At 36.5% G+C, this 17,623-nt stretch overlaps 2 protein-coding genes across 21 annotated transcripts in view; one reads left to right on the plus strand and one right to left on the minus strand.

Moving 5' to 3' along the window:
• Window positions 1–11,439, minus strand: part of LOC109013843 (titin-like) — a 28,122-nt gene extending 16,683 nt beyond the window's left edge. For 10 of the 20 annotated variants that reach the window (XM_035693670.1, XM_035693647.1, XM_035693685.1 and 7 more), the window contains exons 1-12: window positions 11,194–11,438; window positions 9,452–9,591; window positions 8,670–8,836; window positions 8,247–8,537; window positions 4,221–8,066; window positions 3,612–3,740; window positions 3,354–3,515; window positions 2,119–3,261; window positions 1,463–1,750; window positions 1,249–1,368; window positions 638–1,144; window positions 39–539 (exon numbers count right to left, since the gene is read on the minus strand). In XM_035693670.1, coding sequence (XP_035549563.1) covers window positions 39–539; window positions 638–1,144; window positions 1,249–1,368; window positions 1,463–1,750; window positions 2,119–3,261; window positions 3,354–3,515; window positions 3,612–3,740; window positions 4,221–8,066; window positions 8,247–8,537; window positions 8,670–8,836; window positions 9,452–9,548 — 7,251 coding nt within the window. In that variant the 5' untranslated portion in view covers window positions 9,549–9,591; window positions 11,194–11,438. Of the gene's footprint in view, window positions 1–38; window positions 540–637; window positions 1,145–1,248; window positions 1,369–1,462; window positions 1,751–2,118; window positions 3,262–3,353; window positions 3,516–3,611; window positions 3,741–4,220; window positions 8,067–8,246; window positions 8,538–8,669; window positions 8,837–9,451; window positions 9,592–11,193 lie in introns of all 20 variants that reach the window. The other 10 variants (XM_035693652.1, XM_035693674.1, XM_035693655.1 and 7 more) reach the window with 7 other exon arrangements.
• Window positions 11,440–17,338: 5,899 nt separating this feature from the next.
• LOC118344292 (cyclin-dependent protein kinase inhibitor SMR6-like) lies at window positions 17,339–17,623 on the plus strand. Its single transcript, XM_035684759.1, has one exon. It carries the CDS (start codon window positions 17,339–17,341, stop codon window positions 17,621–17,623), a length of 285 nt encoding a protein of 94 aa, XP_035540652.1.

The raw sequence follows: 17,623 nt of genomic DNA on the forward strand, positions 1-17,623 counted from the left end.
TTATGTAACATTGGATTTCTTTACTAATTGATCGTCACCTTCTTAAGTATGTCTTCTTCAGCATATACTTTTTGAATTTCCTTCAACTCACTCTCTCCATGTATGACCTGTTCTTTGATTCCTTCACTTCCATCAACTTCCTCTATTCGGAGTTTCTTGCTGCCAGGTTCTTCAGCTTGTGGACAAGGCTGAATTGTGATAGTTTCTAAACTCTCATTGGAGTTGTCATCCATGTGAGTTTCTCGTATGGGTGACTCTGTTGGTACCATAGTTGCATTGTCATTCTCATCAAGAAAATTATCTGCTTCCACTTCGATCTTTTCTTTTATCGTTTCTTCTGTATCTTCAGCTTCTGTCTTCGAGACATCTACAGGCTTAAGTCTGACCTCATCTTGTATCTTTTCTTCTTCTGGTGCTTTTGTACCAGGTGCTTCTGTCTCCCTTGTTGGTTCTTGAATATCTTCTTGAACTGTTTCTGTATGCTTATTGGGGTCTGTTGCCTCTAGGTAATCGGAGGATTTTGTTCCACAGTCTTCCACCTGTTTATCAAATAGCATTTCAAAATGATGCATTGGAAGAGGAAAAACCAATAGTCTGCAAGATTTGTGTAAGGATTTGTTTACTAATTGAATGTCACCTTCTCAAGTGTGTCATCTTCAGTAGATACTTCATAAATTTCCTTCAACTGACTCTCTTGTTGTATGGCCCGTTCTTTGATGCTTTCACTTCCATCAACACCCTCCATTCTGAGCTTCTTGCTGCCAGCTTCTTCAGCTTGTGGACGAGACTGAATTGTGATAGTTTCTAATCTCTCATCCAAGCTTGTTTCCTTGATAGCTTTGTCATCCATGGGAACTTCTCCTACGATTGACTCTGCTGGTACCACAGTTGCATTGTCATTGTGTTCAAGAAAATGATCAACTTCCACTTTGATCTTTTCTTCTGAATCTTCAACTACTGTCGTCGTGATATCTTCAGGCTTAAGACTGAACTCATCTTGTATCTTTTCTTCTTTCAGTGCTTTTGTACCAGATGTTTCTGTCTCCCTTGTTGCTTCTTGGATATCTGCTTTAACAGTTTCTGTCTGCTCACTGGAGTCTGTTGCCTCTAGGTAATCAGTAGATTTTGTTCCACAGTCTTCCACCTGTTTATCAAATAGCATTTCAAAATGATGTTGCTGGAAAAAGAAAAAACCAACGGTATGCAAAATTTTTGTAACATAGGATTTCTTGACTAATGGAACATCACCTTCTCAAATGCGTAGTCTTCAGCTGATACTTTATGAGTTTTCTTCAACTCACTCTCTCCGTGTATGGCCTGTTCTTTGATGCCTTCACTTCCATCAACTTCCTGAATTCTTTCATGCACCTGTTCAATTATTTTAATATCATTAGAACAATTAGAACCTTGGGAATCGCTCATATAATGAAAATAATGGCTATGTATGAGTTGATCTCCTGACCCCTTCAGTTACAGTGTGAGTTGTAATGGTCTCTTTTGTAGTTGGTGATACATTTATATGATCTTCAGCCTTCAATTTGGTCTCCATTGCCATTTTTGTCTCTGTTTTACCTTGAACTTGTGGTGTAATTTGTGGTTCAACTGATTCAAAATTCCAATCCTGAACATCATTGCTGTTCTCTTCAGTTTGGCTCTTGTTGGTTTGAGGGAGTGTTTCATGACTTGGATCTTTGGCCTCTGATTCGGTGCCGAAAACTAGCTTTTGACGCAGATCATCTGATTCAAGATTCTGTTCCAGACCAATATATTATTAAAAATATCAATGTGGTTCATTATAGTAGAGAAAATTCAATTGGTGGTGACCTGATTTTCCAGGGGGAAAGAGAAAGAAACTTAAGAAAGTTATTTAAACACCCTGTTTAGTCATGTAAGGAGTGCTCAATTTGAAATTATGATATCAATAACTGAAAGAATGTCTTCTTTTTATAATTTAACATACAATTAGAAACAATGGGACAAATCAACTTTCTCAATTTATTAAGCCTCAATGGTTTCATCTCTAATACTTACTCGCTTCTTATGAGATAAAAAAGTAAGCCATTTAAGTTGAATCTGTTTTTTAGTGCTCGGTCATTAGAGTGAAGTAATTTGTTTTACCTTTTCTGCCAATAGTTCATTGGTTTTGGTGTTTGTTGGCTCACATTCATGACTACAAACATTTGTTTTCTTGCCAGTTGTTCCTTTCTCTACTAGAACACCTGTTAAGATTCCTTCAGTCTGAACAAAGTCCCCTTGTTCCAAGATAGTCTTGTCGCTACCTTGATATGGACCGACTGCAATGGGCTTTGAGGGGTCATCAGATGGATTTTCAACTTCCAAAGACTCCAATTTGCATACCTCTGTTTGATCTGCTAAAGCACTTGTTTCTCCTCTCTTTGATATCTCCACATCTTCAGTTTCATAGCTGTTCTTTTCAATGTGTTGCTTTGGGGGCATGTGCAACTCTGCATCCTCGTGCTTTAGTTCTTCAATCGCACCATCCTTCCCGTCATCTGAAGACAAAAGTTCAGAGGCATCTGCTGGATTAATGGATTCATCTTCCTTTTGTATTAACTTCTCGTCTGTTTTTTGCACACTTGAAGGAATTTTTGCAATTTCATCTATAATTTCATCTCTTGCCGAAGTCTCTTCCATTATCTTGCCCACTTCGGTTGTTGTGGGCTCATGTTCTTGTAATGGCATTATGTAAGAATCTCGAGAGCCATCTTCTGAAATGCCATCTAAAGTTGTCTCCCTACTGGTCAATGATAATTCATTGTCAATTCCCCCAGTAGAAGCTTTATCTTCCATTTGATGCTCAATTTTTTCTCCAGTTTCATCTGCTACTGTAAAAATCTTCTTGCTCATATTCTCTTCTGACTTCGAATTTTCCTCTGATTGCACTTCAATATCTACAGAGTCTAGACTAACTCCTGTTTCAATGGTTGCTAGACCCTTCTCTTCAGGAACAATATCAAAGCTTTTGACATGCTCTTTGTTATCTGGTTTGGTTTCTTTCAACCCTAACTCACTCACAACTGCTTCAGATGCAGAGTCAGAATCAATAATTGTGTTTTTTTCTTGCTTCAGAAGCTTTTCATTAATCTCTTCCACAGGCACCTCAGGCATAAAAAAATAGTTCTCTATAGTAGTCAAAGCAGTGAAGTCTCTACTTTGCCCTGCACAGTCCTGTAAGGTCTCTGCTTTTGCTTTCTCTGTCAAATCTGTCTGTTTTATGAACTCCAAAGTTGTGCCTCCGGCCTGTTAAACAATTATAATTGTTTGTCAAAAACTGGAAATGGACACAAAGTGGAAGATTTGGGAACCAATTCAGATTTTGTGTGCAAGCTGACCTCTTCTTTTAACACCATAACATCACTTTCTTCTTCCTTTAAGCTTTCCTTTACTGTTTCTTTTTTATCCGATGAAGACGGGAGTTCTGCTGTAGCTGGTTTATCTATGACTGATTTTTCTGTATTTGTACTTGAAGCTACTGTCTCTAATGCCCCACATTGCTATTGGAAAAATAAAGAAGAAAAGTTTGTTAGTTATTGAAAAAAGAACATAGACGAGGTCATTTATTGAGCTTAAAATTTGTATCTTAGTCCAACCTGTTCTTCTATGAAGTTTTCTTTGGTTATTTCCTTCTCATTGAATTCTGGAGACAGGTCCCGAACATTATGAATTTCCTCTGCCATTTGTACTCCAGTTTCTTCGCTGAAACTAGTAGTATTGAACACCTACATTATAGATGAAGTTTTGAATTAGGGTTCCATAGTTTCAATAGAAAAGGAAATGAGCAAAGGGCACCAGTGATGTTAAATTATGCACATATCTTTGACACTTGACAGTAATGCACAATATTGAAATCAATGAAATATGTTAATCCCAGACCCCTATGACGAGTATAAGGAACTCAGTTTGCTTGTTTTCGTGAATTTTAGGTTGTCTTCTGCAAACTATCAATTCTCTGTACTCCTAACAGCTGGGCAATGGGTTCTCAATATTTCTAGTGCCAAAAATGCTTTGAAAAAATGTATGACATTAGAAAAGGAAAACACAAAGAAACCTACACTACCCAAATTGTACTTTTCATCTCCCTCGAAGACTCCTCTGGTTTAAGATCTACCAGCTTGGTGGTCAACTTAACCTATGTGGGGAGACAGCTTTCCTGTGCATGACCAACTAGTGACTTTTAAGAATTTTATTCTATTATTTACCTTTTCTATTGCAGCTTCTTTTTCTTTTTTATCATCCACAGTTTTTGTTTCTTCTTTCTTTTCTACTTCCGAAGTTTCTTCAAGATTCTGAATGATTCCTTCCTCTTTCACAAGGGTAGTATTTTCCATCTTTTCGAGTATATATTCTGCCTCCTTATCTTCAGATACCACATCTAGAAGTTGTTCAGGCTGCTTTCCTGGTTCATCTTTCTGTATGACCTCTTCCAAATTTTCTTCACCTTTTGATGTTGCCTTAACACTAATGTCTGCAGCCTCAGCAGCAAGCCCATCATTGTCATCATTATCATTACCTTTGGCTATTTTCATGTAAGATGTGTTCTCGTCTCTTCTCTCCACTGAAGCTTCTTTTGAAATCAGGTTCTCACCTTCTCTCTGCAGAAATACCTCTTGGTTAACCAACGGACTATTATCAAATTTTTCAAGGCCTTCAATTTCACGATCTGCCTCACAGCCAATGATCTCTCGTGCATCTTTACTCAAACTATGTTCTGAATCTTCAACTTTGGGTGTTCCCTTTGGACTGTTTTCTCTGTCCTCATCTTGCATGTTGTTTTCGGCTTTGTGTCCAACCATTTTGACAGGAGGTATGTCCTCGTCTTTATTCTCCATTGAAGCTTCTGTTGGAGCCAAGTTCTCACCTTCTACTTGGAGGTCTTCCTCTTGGTTCACCAATGACTTATCAAGATTTTCTTCAGGTTTTTCAACATCAGGATTTCTCTCCTGTATGGGTTTCTGTTGTGGATCATCTTTCTGCAAGACGTGTTCTGAATCTTCTTCACCTTTCAGTATGACCTTTATACTGTTCTTTGTAGTCTCAACGGGCCCGATGTTGTCTTCGTCTTCAGCCACTTTGATAGAAGTTTTTGTCTGACCCAGGTTATCACTTTCTCCTTGCATACCTTCCCCTTGTTTCACCAACAAAGAATCAAGATTATTTTCAGGGCTTTTGACATTGTGATTGGTCAGACCTCTAATAGTCTGTCCTGGTTCATCTGTCAGTAGTACCTTATACGAATCTTCTCCAGATTCTGATAGTATCTTTGTATTTCTTTCTGTATCCTCAGCTAGCTTGTTATTGGCATTGTTGTCTTCAGCCACTTTGAAATAAGATATGTCCCCCTGTCTTTTCTCTATTTCAGCCTCTGTTGGAGCCAACTTCTCACATTCTGCCTGCAGTCCTTCCTCTTGTTTCACCAATGCGGGATCGGGAGTGTTTTTGGGGCCTTCAACTCCATGATTTGCCTCATGTGCAATGCTCTCTCCTGTTTCATCTCTTTGTAAGGCATGTCCTGAATCTTCTTCACTTTCTGGTGTTGTTTTTGCACTGTTTTCTGTAGCCTCAGCTTGCCCATTATTCTCAGTCTTGTCCCCAAACACTTCAACAGAAGATGTGAGCTCATCTTTTTTGTTAATTGAAGTTTCTGGAACCAGGTTGTCATCATCTCCCTGCAAGTAATTCCCTTGTTTCACAGTATCAAGAATCTCTTGAAAGGCCTCACAATTTGTCTCTCCTGATTCATCATTCTGTAAAACATGATCTGTTTCTTCATCACCTTGTTGTACTACCCTTGCATGGTTTTCTGTAGTTTCAGCTGGCCTGTTATTTTCATCATTGTCTTTGGCCACTTTGATGGAAGACATCTCCTCATCTCTGTTCTCAGTTGAAGATACAGTTGAATATTGGTTCTCAACTTCTCCTTGCAATACTTCCTCTTGTTTCACCAATGCAGTATCAGGAATGTTTTTGGGACTTTCAACTCCATGATATGTCTCAAGTGCAATGCTCTCTCTTGTTTCATGTTCATGCAACGCATGCTCAGAATCTTCTTGACCTTCTGGTGTTGCCTTTGCACTGTTTTCTGTTGCCTCAGCTAGACTATTATTGACATCTTTGTCCTCATCCACTTTGACACAAGATGTGTCCTCATGTTGTTTTTCTATTTCAGCTTCTGGTAATGCTATCTTCTCACATTCTGCTTGTAGTCCTTCCTCTTGCTTCACCAATGCAAGATCAGGAATGTTCTTTGGGATTTCAACTCCATGTGCTGTCTCGAGTACAATGCTCGTTTCAGGATCTTCTTCACCTTCTGGTGTAGTTTTTGTACTATTTACTGTAGCCTCAACCAGCTTGTTATTGGCATAGTTGTCTTCAGTCACTTTGACATAAGATGTGTCCCCATCTCCTTTCTCTATTTCAGCTTCTGTTGAAGCCAACTCCTCACATTCTGCCTGCAGTCCTTTGTCTTGCTTCACCAATGCAAGATCAGGAATGTTCTTTGGGATTTCAACTCCATGTGCTGTCTCGAGTGCAATGCTCTCTCCTGTTTCATCTCTCTGTAAGGGAGGTTCTGAATCTTCCCCTTCTAGCCTGTTATTCTCATGGTTGTCACCATACATTCCGACAGAAGATATGAGCTCATCTCTTTTGTTAATTGAAGTTTCTGGTGGAACCACTTTTTCATCGTCTCCCTGCAAACCATTCCCTTGTTTTACAGTATCAAGAACCTCTCCAGGGCTTTCAACTTCACGATCTGTCTCTCCTGGTTCATCATTCGGTAAAACCTGATCTCTTTCTTCTTCACCTTGCTGTATTACCCTTGCATGGTTTTCTGTAGTTTCAACTGGCCTGTTATTTTTGTCATTGTCTTCAGCCACTTTGATGGAAGATGTCTCCTTATCTCTGTTCTCAATTGAAGATTCGGTCGAGTATTGGTTCTCAACTTCTCCTTGCAGTACTTCCTCTTGCTTCACCAATGCAGATTCAGGAATGTTTTTGGGGTTTCCAACTCCATGATTTGTCTCGAGTGCAATGCTCTCTCTTGTTTCATGTTTATGTAACGCATGCTCAGAATCTTCTTGACCTTCTGGTGTTGCCTTTACACTGTTTTCTGTAGCCTCAGATAGACTATTATAAGATGTGTCCTCGTGTCTTTTTTCTATTTCAGCTTCTGGTGGAGTTATCTTCTCACATTCTTCCTGCAGTCCTTTGTCTTGCTTCACCAATGCAAGATCAGAAATGTTCTTTGGGATTTCAACTCCATGTGCTGTCTCGAGTGCAATGCTCTCTCCTGTTTCATCTCTCTGTAAGGGAGGTTCTGAATCTTCCCCTTCTGGTGTTGTTTTTGCACTGTTTTCTGTAGCCTCAGCTAGCCTGTTATTCTCATGGTTGTCCCCAAACGTTTTGACAGAAGATGTGAGCTCATCTCTTTTGTTAATTGAAGTTTCTGGTGGAACCAGGTTGTCATCGTCTCCCTGCAAACCATTCCCTTGTTTTGCAGTATCAAGAACCTCTCCAGGGCTTTCAACTTCGCAATCTGTCTCTCCTGGTTCATCATTCTTTAAAGTGTGATCTGTTTCTTCTTCACCTCCTATTACCCTTGCACCGATTTCTGTATTTTTTATAGAAGATGTCACCTCATCTCTGTTCTCTATTGAAGATTCGGTTGAATGTTGATTCTCAACTTCTCCTTGCTGACCTTCTTTTCGTTTTACCAATGAAGCACCAAGAATATTTTCTGGGCTTTCATTTATCTGCAATCCCTGTTGTAAGTCTTCCTCTCCTTGTGGTATTACCTTTGCACTGTTTTCTGTAGTCTCAGCTAGCCTGTTGTCATTTGTGTCCTCAGCCACTTGGGCAGAAGAAGCATTCTTGTCTTCATCGTTTGCAGAAGCTTCTGTTGGAGCCAGGTACTCAGAGTCTCCTTGAAGACCTTCCTCTTGTTTTGAAGCACCAGGAATATTTTCCAGGCTTTCCGGATTATGAATTGTCCCCAGTGCAATTCTCTCACATGCCCTGACACTGGCAGTCTGCTGCTCATAAAAAGTCTGCATCATAATTAAGGATATACAAGTTGAGATTTTGAAAGAAAGACCAAGCAAGCCTTATTATTTAGAAAAAAGCTAATCTCTCCTTTGGACTTCTTTGCTTCCTTCTTTAAATATAAAACTTAATATTTTGAAAGAAAGACCAAACAAGCCATATTATTTAGAGAAAAGAAAGCTAACCTCTCCTTTGGAAAGGTTTGTTGTTTCCTTTTTATCATCTTCGAAGTTCTGATTTGGACCTACTCCTATAGACTCTTGTGAAAGGTCATTGACATTGCCTTCTTTTATACTCTTTAAACAGCCATCCTCTTCTCTTGAATTTTTTGTTTTATTTTCTTTGTCTTGATGGTTCTTTGTCATTTCTTCTTCAATTGGTTTTGGGGTGACAAATACAACATTGGCTTCTGCTATCTGTTCTCTGGGGATGGCTTGTATCCCATGTCCATCATGAACCTGTTTTGACAGATGAGGCTTCAGGATGAAAAGAAATTGAGATCAGAGGGTGAATATGGTCATACACAGAAATATATATGTATGAATCCATGCACATGCATGTGTATATGTAGTATGTACTAGATTTTAAATACTACAGTAGATTCAAACCTCTTCCACTGTTGTATTGTTCCTCTCATCTTCACCACTCGATTTTGATGCTGCTTCCTCAGGACTTTCCACCTGAAAGCTTGGCTTTACAATCTTCTCTCCAGTATGTACAGTGCTGTAGACTTTAGTGGTGTCATCTTCAAGTAAACCTTCTTCAGTGTCATTACCTGCATTAGATGTTTGAGGTCATATTATTACCGGATCATGGTACTCTCTCTCTCTCTCCACCCCCAGATGACACACACACCGACAGATACATTGTTGAATGCACGTGTAGTTATATATTTCAGCCTTACTAAGTGCTTTTGAAGCAGTGAACCATCTAGGGCATTAGGTTGTAGCTTGTTATTGTTTATTAGTGTTTATCCGACCTATTTTTTAATTCCCATCTTTATGGATAGAGGGCATTAGCACAATTACAAACTTTTGCTTGTGATAAGAGTGTGCACGGTTAAATAAATCAATTCATTTGACTGGGAAAGAGGACTATGGTGCATGCTTACTGAACTACGGTTCCATCCTTACAGCCAAAGCTCCAAAAGTTATAAATTTTCTTTTTTCTTGAGTATAAATATCTACATAGGATAGAATTTCTCCCTGTATATGGAGATTGTTGTCTTTTTGAGTGACCAGGATCACTGTACAGATATCATATATGCTGTGATCCAAAGCTTTTGATCCATTTTCTTGATTTGTTTAAACTCTGAAGTTGGTTTTAGATATTACTAGGATGTGTATGAAAGTAAGAAGACAACAATGTTTGAAGTCTTGAAACAACTCACTTCTTGGCATTTTATCTTTTACTTCCCTTCCTGTCTCTTCTCCAGTCTCAGATCGCTCGCCTTCCTGGAGCTGCTCTTCATCCTCTGATAGCACCATTTCTGCTTGACTTGATATTTCATCAGCCTTACAATTTGCTCATCTGCAATCAATTTAGGGACAGTCATTTATATTTCTCATATGATATATCCTATATGAATTAAGTATGATATCCTCCTTTACCCTCATCTTCTTAACCTATTCTTGCAATATTATTTTGTCTAGATCAAAGGAAACAAATGAGCCCAACTTGTTAACTGTGCTATGCATATTTGACTCGTCTTGTTGATCACGTTGTTCCGTTTGACATTACATCTGGTTTCTCAGTGCAATGAGATGATTTAAACTTCTATACAAGCAACAAATACAGGTCTTTCCCTGCAAATAACGTTCCTACATTTTTGTTTTGATCTGGTAAACTGGATGATTAATATGAGATACACAACTATTTAGCAGAGTGTATCTTTTTTTAATCTTCAGAGCCACCCGTAATGAGTTAATTTTTAGTTTGCTATATTTGCTAGCTATGCTCCTATAATTGACTACTTAACCATCTTTATTTATTGCTGGTATAATTAATTGATTTCATTTTTCCTACAGCTATGTCACGTCATACCTGATCTTTCTACTTCATAGACTTTGATTCTAGTGCTGTAGAACTCATTTCAAATGTTCAATCTATATTCCATTGAATATCTAACAGTATTGGAATAGAGGGAGTGTAATGTACAAAATTGTGCAAAATTGTGCTTCTTTCTTCTTTGGAAATGTACAAAAGTGTCATAACTAAATGGTAGACATTAGATTCTTGGGTGCCCGGCAGAAATAGAAATATAGAGCATGTGCATATTTGTCTGTGACCATTGTTGCTTCCATTTCTGGGAAAGCTTTTATTCTCCGGTGAAAAAAAATGAATATCGGCCAACTATCATTGTAACTATAAACTAAGGCGCCATCGCCTACATATGAGATGCAGTATGGAGTTTAGAATAGGTTTTCTTGTCTCAAAATCAACTATCTGGCCATCCTAAAGATGTTTCATGACAAATTAGAAACCACACGATGTGATACTTGCATCATGGATGAACTGTTGGTTACCTCTGAAATTTACTCTATTATTTTGTTGTATCAAGATTGAGACAGATTTTTGTAAATATTATTATGATCTTGAAAACTTTAGGACTAGAAGTATCAAAAGTCTGGTCTGCTGTAACCCCTTTTAAGTATCTTAAACTACAGGAGTAAAAATCTACTCAAGTTTCAACCATATATATTGAAGCGATGCATGAAAATAATAAATGAACAAGCTAAAAAGTTAACCACGCGGTTGACAGGCATCTAATTTATAGAATTCTAATCTTGTAAAAAAATTATTTTATCTATAGAATTCTGCTTGGATGTAAGATATTGATTTCAAGATTGCAGAAATTTAATATCTTTCTGTCAAGAAAAATGTATCTTGTAAGTTTCTGTTGCTAAAATGCTGTTTCCTAAAATTTCGGTGCAATTTCAGTAACCCAGAATCCCATGTCTCTACTAAGCCGATCTTTACAAATTTTAATTTACCATATGCAGACATATAAGCTTCTATCTAGCAAAAACGAAAAAATATATATGTAAGCTTATCTTACAAGTAAATTTGATACACAAAGTAGAAACCATTTGACAATATAAAGACTTTGAGGTTGGAACTTGGGAGCCATACCAAAAGAAACAGATTATGATATATCATCATTAGTTGGTATTTTGCATGCTGGGGTGCTTGAATCTACTGTGAATTGTCGTTTCAAACTGCAAAAACTGGCTTAACTTCTCTGTGCTGCCTTCTGAAAGTTCTTGTACCTTTGAGTTGGAATTCTGGTTGTGTTCAAAAGATCTCGTGGCGTACAGTTGAGTCTGTGGATCCTTAGATATCTGTATTAATCTCTTGATAGTCTGTTACTGAACTAGGCAAGAACTGACAAGAGGCCACTTATATGGTAACATATTGGTGAGTTGGCCACAAAGGAAATGGTCCTACTGATTGATCAGTCACATGCCCTAGTAGACTAACAAACCTTTAGTGAAACAGCACATTCAATTAGGAAAATTATCCTAGACTACAACTTTTATGATGTCCCCACCTACAAAAAGAAGAAACCAAACTTTGAACAGTTTCTTTTTGTCAAAGACTATGTAAGTTGTCTTGTGAGAGGTGATATTTCCCCTGTTTGGGGGGGGTTTAATAGTTCCAAGGATAAGTCCCCTTATGTTCATGGCAGAAGACAAACATGACCAAATGACCTTGTTCAAACCAATATATTGCTCTGCCAACTTCAAGATATAAATCTAAAGTCACTTTAATGGAGGTTCTATCTATGCCTAATTTAAAAGTCTGCTTTTTGCTTTGTTTAAAGTGAGATCCACTAAAGGATTTGCTCTTAACTCATTCGAGCTAGTTTAAAAGTTGATATTCACTATAGTTTATACCGAAATCATGGTATTAATCTTTGTACCTTAGAGTATATAGCTTGCATACTGGTGATTATGTTATCCAATATTATATCTTCAACTAGAAGAAGATTGCATTTTGAAACTAGTTTGAGGGGTCAAAGAGCAATTAATAGCAAGAAGAAAATTCGAAAAGGCAGAAGCTTTATAATTGGTTAGCTTTGTATTAACTCTGATAATCCTCATGATAGCCATAACAAGAATGATACTGAAGGCTCATCTAAGCAGAACATGGTGGAATCTTCTGTTCTGTATTACAAGATCTGATTATGTATTTTATAGTCGGAATCAGCCACCACAGAGGGTCCCACTCTTACGTGTACTCTGAAATCCATCCATCTACCAATAAGCTCTCAATGGGAATAATAGTTAGAAAAGAAGAATAAGTTTTTAAGGTTTGAAACAACTTTCTATATATTAGTCTCTGTAAATTTGGTAGTGTATGACAACAGCTTGATGTTTTGACCTCTGGCTCGAGATAACGTTGACATCAAAATTAGGTAGTCCCCCCTGATATGATAGACATCCGAGATGATTATTTCTTAATTTGGTGAGATTTGTTGATAAATTGCTTAGAAAACTTGAAAATATTTATATATAAATAATGAATTATGTTTTTAAGCACAAAAAAAAAAAAAAAACACAAGTGTGAGGATCAGTTTTGTATCATGCTTAAGAACTTGAATTTTTTGTTTTATTTTTGACAGTTGATGATTTTAAATGGGTATAACCAGAACCGAACATGAGAGGATATATTTTAGGCGAAAGCAATGAATCTATAACATTTAAATCATTGTTAACACAATTTTACTCTTACTTCTAACCACTTTTATAGGAAGTTGGAACTTCTCACCGATGGCGTTAGGACGTTGGCACGTCAATGTAGTGTTCATACAGCTACATAATAGGTCTTTGATGGCCATTTTAAGCTTGGCATAAGATAAAAAGAATAATTCTATTTGAAAATCTTTACACCACACACATCATTAACGTGACATAATTTAATTTTATCTTGAGTTTTGTCATACTCGGTCACACTAATTAATATATTGGAAAATGTTAAATGTATTTAAGAAAAATTTACAAAAAACTTCCTTTTACACATGTCAGTTATTGATATGTTGAAAATTATAAGATTTGAAATTCAAAATAAAATTAAAAAACTGCTCAAATATATTATATTCTAAGTGATTGATTTATGAAACAACATAAAATGTATATATCGATATGATAAAATCATGAACGAAGAATAACATTATTGTTCTAAAAAAAGATAAATTCTTGGTGATTTATAAATAATTATCACTAAATCCAAGCACAATACGTCATTTTTGTATGCATCTGTAAATAATCCCGAATAGATATCATGAAGCACGCCTGTAAAGCATAACATTACAAAACAAAGGATCCCAATCAGACCGACCAAACATTTTTTCTATGCGCCGCCCATACGATGATAAGGAGGGCCATGAGCCATCTCCCAAGTTGGTCTTGCCTTTTCATTAAAAAAAAAAAAAATGTAATTTTAAATTAAAGTTTTATTAACTGCTTTTAAGGAATTCCATAATATATATTTTGTCAAAACATGAGCATCTTCTTCTTCAGAAGAGTTCAAGCATGCATTATATAATAGCTACAAATAATTTCTATTTTATGTCAAAGTCATATCATCGATGCTTTGTGTGACGGTGCCATGTAGACTTTTTTTTTAATCACTGTTAATCGAGTGAACATCACCTGACATGCTTTTCTTATCTTAACCATTGTATAATGGATGGAAAGGGTATGATTAATGCAATTTTCAAGCACACGGATAATATGTTTAATTGAATAAATTACGCAGCGGAAGCGTGGTTGTATATAAGTATACCCACTATAAAAAAATATATATATAAACGAACCTTTTATTTTTGAGTAAAACTCACATTTTTATAAAAGACTTACATGGAAGCTTGTTTATTTAGAGTTTATACCTAGCATTATTCGTCATTTGTAATATTCTAAATGAGGATCAAACTATATTTAGGCTTATACTTCAAAAAAATTAATTAATAATATAATTAGAGTCTCATTGAAACTATCATAAAGAATAAGAATTTATCATTTTTAAATAATGAAGAATTTCATACGCTATCTATCTTTATCATCCAGTATCAGGTATCAAAATTTTTTAAAAAAATAATATCTCTATACTTTACACATAATTTGTAATATTTGGAGAAAAATATTGTCAAATATATATATTTAGCATGCCTTCAATTTTAAGTAAAACTTGTAGTTGGCCAAATCTTTAAAATAAATATTGCTCATCATTCTCACACCACATATTAACATGTAATTTATTATTTTTATATTTGATAGGTAAATACATATATTTACACATTAATATATGTGTATATAAATAGAATGATAAAAATGAAAAATTATATGTTAGTATGTGGTGTAGGAAATGACGAGTATAATTTTTCAATCCTCAATTGGATATATATTTATGGGATGAAAAATTTTATTCATCATCTCTACACATTATGTTTATTTTTATTTTTTCTCTTATCAAATATATAGTGTATGAATGATGAGTAGAATAATTTAATTAATTTAAAAAAAATAAAACAAAACAAAAATTAAAAAAAATAATAATAAGTGTGAGTAGAAAAAGTCGGCTGGGGTTGCTGAACTCTCCTGCTAGAATCTGACATTCTGTTTTACCTGTTGTTCTTCTGTTTTTTTACCACCTGGGTTTCATTTTCCTGAGAAAAAAGAAAAAAAGGGGTTTGTGTCAGACTTGTTGTCGGGGCTTATTTTTCTTGGCAAGTTGGCGACACCGCACTAACCCTTACGTTACGTATTCGAAAGAAAGAAAGCTGATTTGGATGGATATTCAAGAAGACAATCTATTATGTGGTCCAAATCTGATAAGAACTTTACCATATAATAATAACAATACGTATCCAAGCTGATGAAGAAAGAAGATGGAGGGCCATGATTCTCTCTAAAGTGTTAAATAAAACATGGGGCGGTCATTTTCATCAGCACCGTCCAAAACGAAAGAGAGGCACGATCCAATCTGGTCATTGGGCGGCCTAAAATTGGCAATTTGGCACCGTCTTCTTTGGTCTGGCAAGTGGCAATGGAGAGGTTCTCGTGGGATCCACATATTTACTTGAAGACCCATGAGAAATTGACAGTAATGTGATCCCCTGATTCCCCTCCCTCTCAATAATTCTAAAGGTGACAGCCTGATTATCTACGTGGCACCAAGTCAGCAGCAGTTCCCAAATTGGCTTCCTATTGGGTGGGCTAGGCCCTGGACCCCACCCACAACAGTTGCTCTACCATATATATCTGGGTGTGTTTTTGTCATTTTGTACTGATTTTATTTATTTTTTAATTTTGGCAGGCATATATGAGGAAGGCCTGCCTGACTTTGAGTGACTGCTTATTTCAGCACACGTCCTCTTTGCTCGTTTTAGGAATAAAATAAATAAAAAGTCCAATTAAGTCTTGAAAAAGTAGTATGTGAATTGAATCTGTCGCAATTGATGTGTGTATTAAAATTCTCATTTAATTTGTTGATATGTATGTTGCATGCTTGAATACAGTTTTTTTTTTTTTTTAGAGAAAATATAAAAATTCTATTCATAAACCTTACAAACCACCTTTTTTGTTATTTTTTAATTTTTTTTCTTTTATTAAATGTGTTGTACATAAATAATGAGTAGAAAAATTTAATTGTTTTAAGAAGAATAAAACTAAAAAAAAATAAAAAAAATTATGATATGTGATGTATAAAATTTATGAATAGCAAAGCTCAAGAAAATAAGTGAAGGGATTGTTACCGACTGATGTTCAAAGATTCTACCCAAGATTATTTATTTATTTTACTGACAAGAAAAAATCAAACACATTTGTTTATTTGAGAAGAAGTCGGGTCAAACCCAATAACTTGTGCAATAAATTCACCCTTTAATATCATATATTGGATTCCAAAGACTAGGCAAGCTATGAGAGCTAGTTTTTCTGTGAGACTGACTGGGCATCATCATACATTTACAAAGACCTTGATTCTGGTTCTGGTTCTGCATGCAATTGCATTGGGATGGTCATGACTCATGACGGACGGACGGACGGGCTTGCTTGCTTGCTTGAATATTTATTGTGGAGACGACTAGAGGCCCAGTAGTTGCCTAGTCAGTCAATACAAGACTTGTTTTATAAGCAAAGCAATCTTTGTTTGTTCTGTTGCTTGTTTCAATTTTTCAGCCAAAATCATTCTTCACAGCGCAATACACAAAAAAGACTTTTATGTCTCAAAATCTCTACAAATAATAAATGCAATGTATGGTCAGCTTAATTTTCGTTTTAAATAACATTGATTCTCAATGTACCTTTTTTTTTTTTTTGAATCCCAAAGAAAAATTAGGTCTAGTCTGGGCCTTTTTTTTTTATCGTTTCTGATCATACAGCCGACAATAGCACAAGCTGAAGCCCATTCAAATACATGGATGCATCCACAACACATAGCCCCCTAGTGCTGCTGGTATAAACGACGTCGCTTTCACACTTGCGCCTGCCAGTTAGCAGCGCCATTCCCTAGACCCTAAGAATAAAAATTAAGAGAGAGAGAGAGAGAGAGAGAGAGTTACGATTGTCAAACAAAGGGTTTCTCCAAAAAAAAGCGGGAAAAAGAGCCGTTGCCAACTAAAATTCTCGAGGTTTTGGCGCCAAAACTAAGCTCACTCTGTTTCGGCTGCCCGTAAATTTTCGGGCAGCGCTTTCTATCTTTTCCCCTTCCTTATTATAGTATCGCGTATTTTTTTTCCTCTTTAGAGAGAGTAGCTTTTTGCAAATTGGCTTAGCTCACGGGTTTGCCTCCCTCCTCCTTCACACACGAAATCAACATATTATAAAACATCTTTTGCTCCAGCACGAACTCTTTCTTATTATTTTCCCACAAATTCCACCTCTTCCTTTCCATCTCTCTCCAGTGTCCTCAACTTGCAAAGACCCTTTTCTCTTATTCCCACCTTGAGTCTTAACTCACTTTTCCAATCTGATTCTCTAAACTGGTTTTTTCTCCCTCCCTTTAACTTGTTTTCTTAATTTGTTCTGATTCTCAGGCAAAATCCCATCTTTTTCTTCACTTTGGTCCAATCCGATTGTCCTAGCATACCTTTCACTTGGTTTTGTTTGTTCTTATTCGCAGATCACAATCCCATCATTCTCTTCACTCTGGTTCGCTCTGTTCTCGTTTTTTTTTTTTTTTGTGTGGTTTTGATCAGAGGAAAGGGCGTTTCCTTTCTTGGGTTTGCTTCAATTTCCGTTCAAAGGGTCTAATTTTCATTTTGTTTGGGTTGGACATGGGGGTCTCAAAGAAACCTCAAGTGGATGGAGGACTAGTTAGAGCTTCGTTGAAGCCGATAAGCACGAAGCCCAGAGGGAAAGAGAGCCAAGACGATGACGAGGTTGCGTGTTCCACAACCCCAACAGCAAAAGAAGCAAGAATACCAGAGAGATTGTCTTGCCCACCAGCCCCAAGGAAGCGCAGGCCTACTTCAAGATGTCATTTTGACGGTGTCAGGGAGTATTTCACTCCTCCTGATTTGGAGACAGTTTTCAAACTCCATGTTGAGAAAGCAAACTGA

Source organism: Juglans regia, chromosome 1 (genome assembly GCF_001411555.2).
Source record: "Juglans regia cultivar Chandler chromosome 1, Walnut 2.0, whole genome shotgun sequence".
In the NCBI taxonomy this organism is placed as follows: Eukaryota; Viridiplantae; Streptophyta; class Magnoliopsida; order Fagales; family Juglandaceae; genus Juglans; species Juglans regia.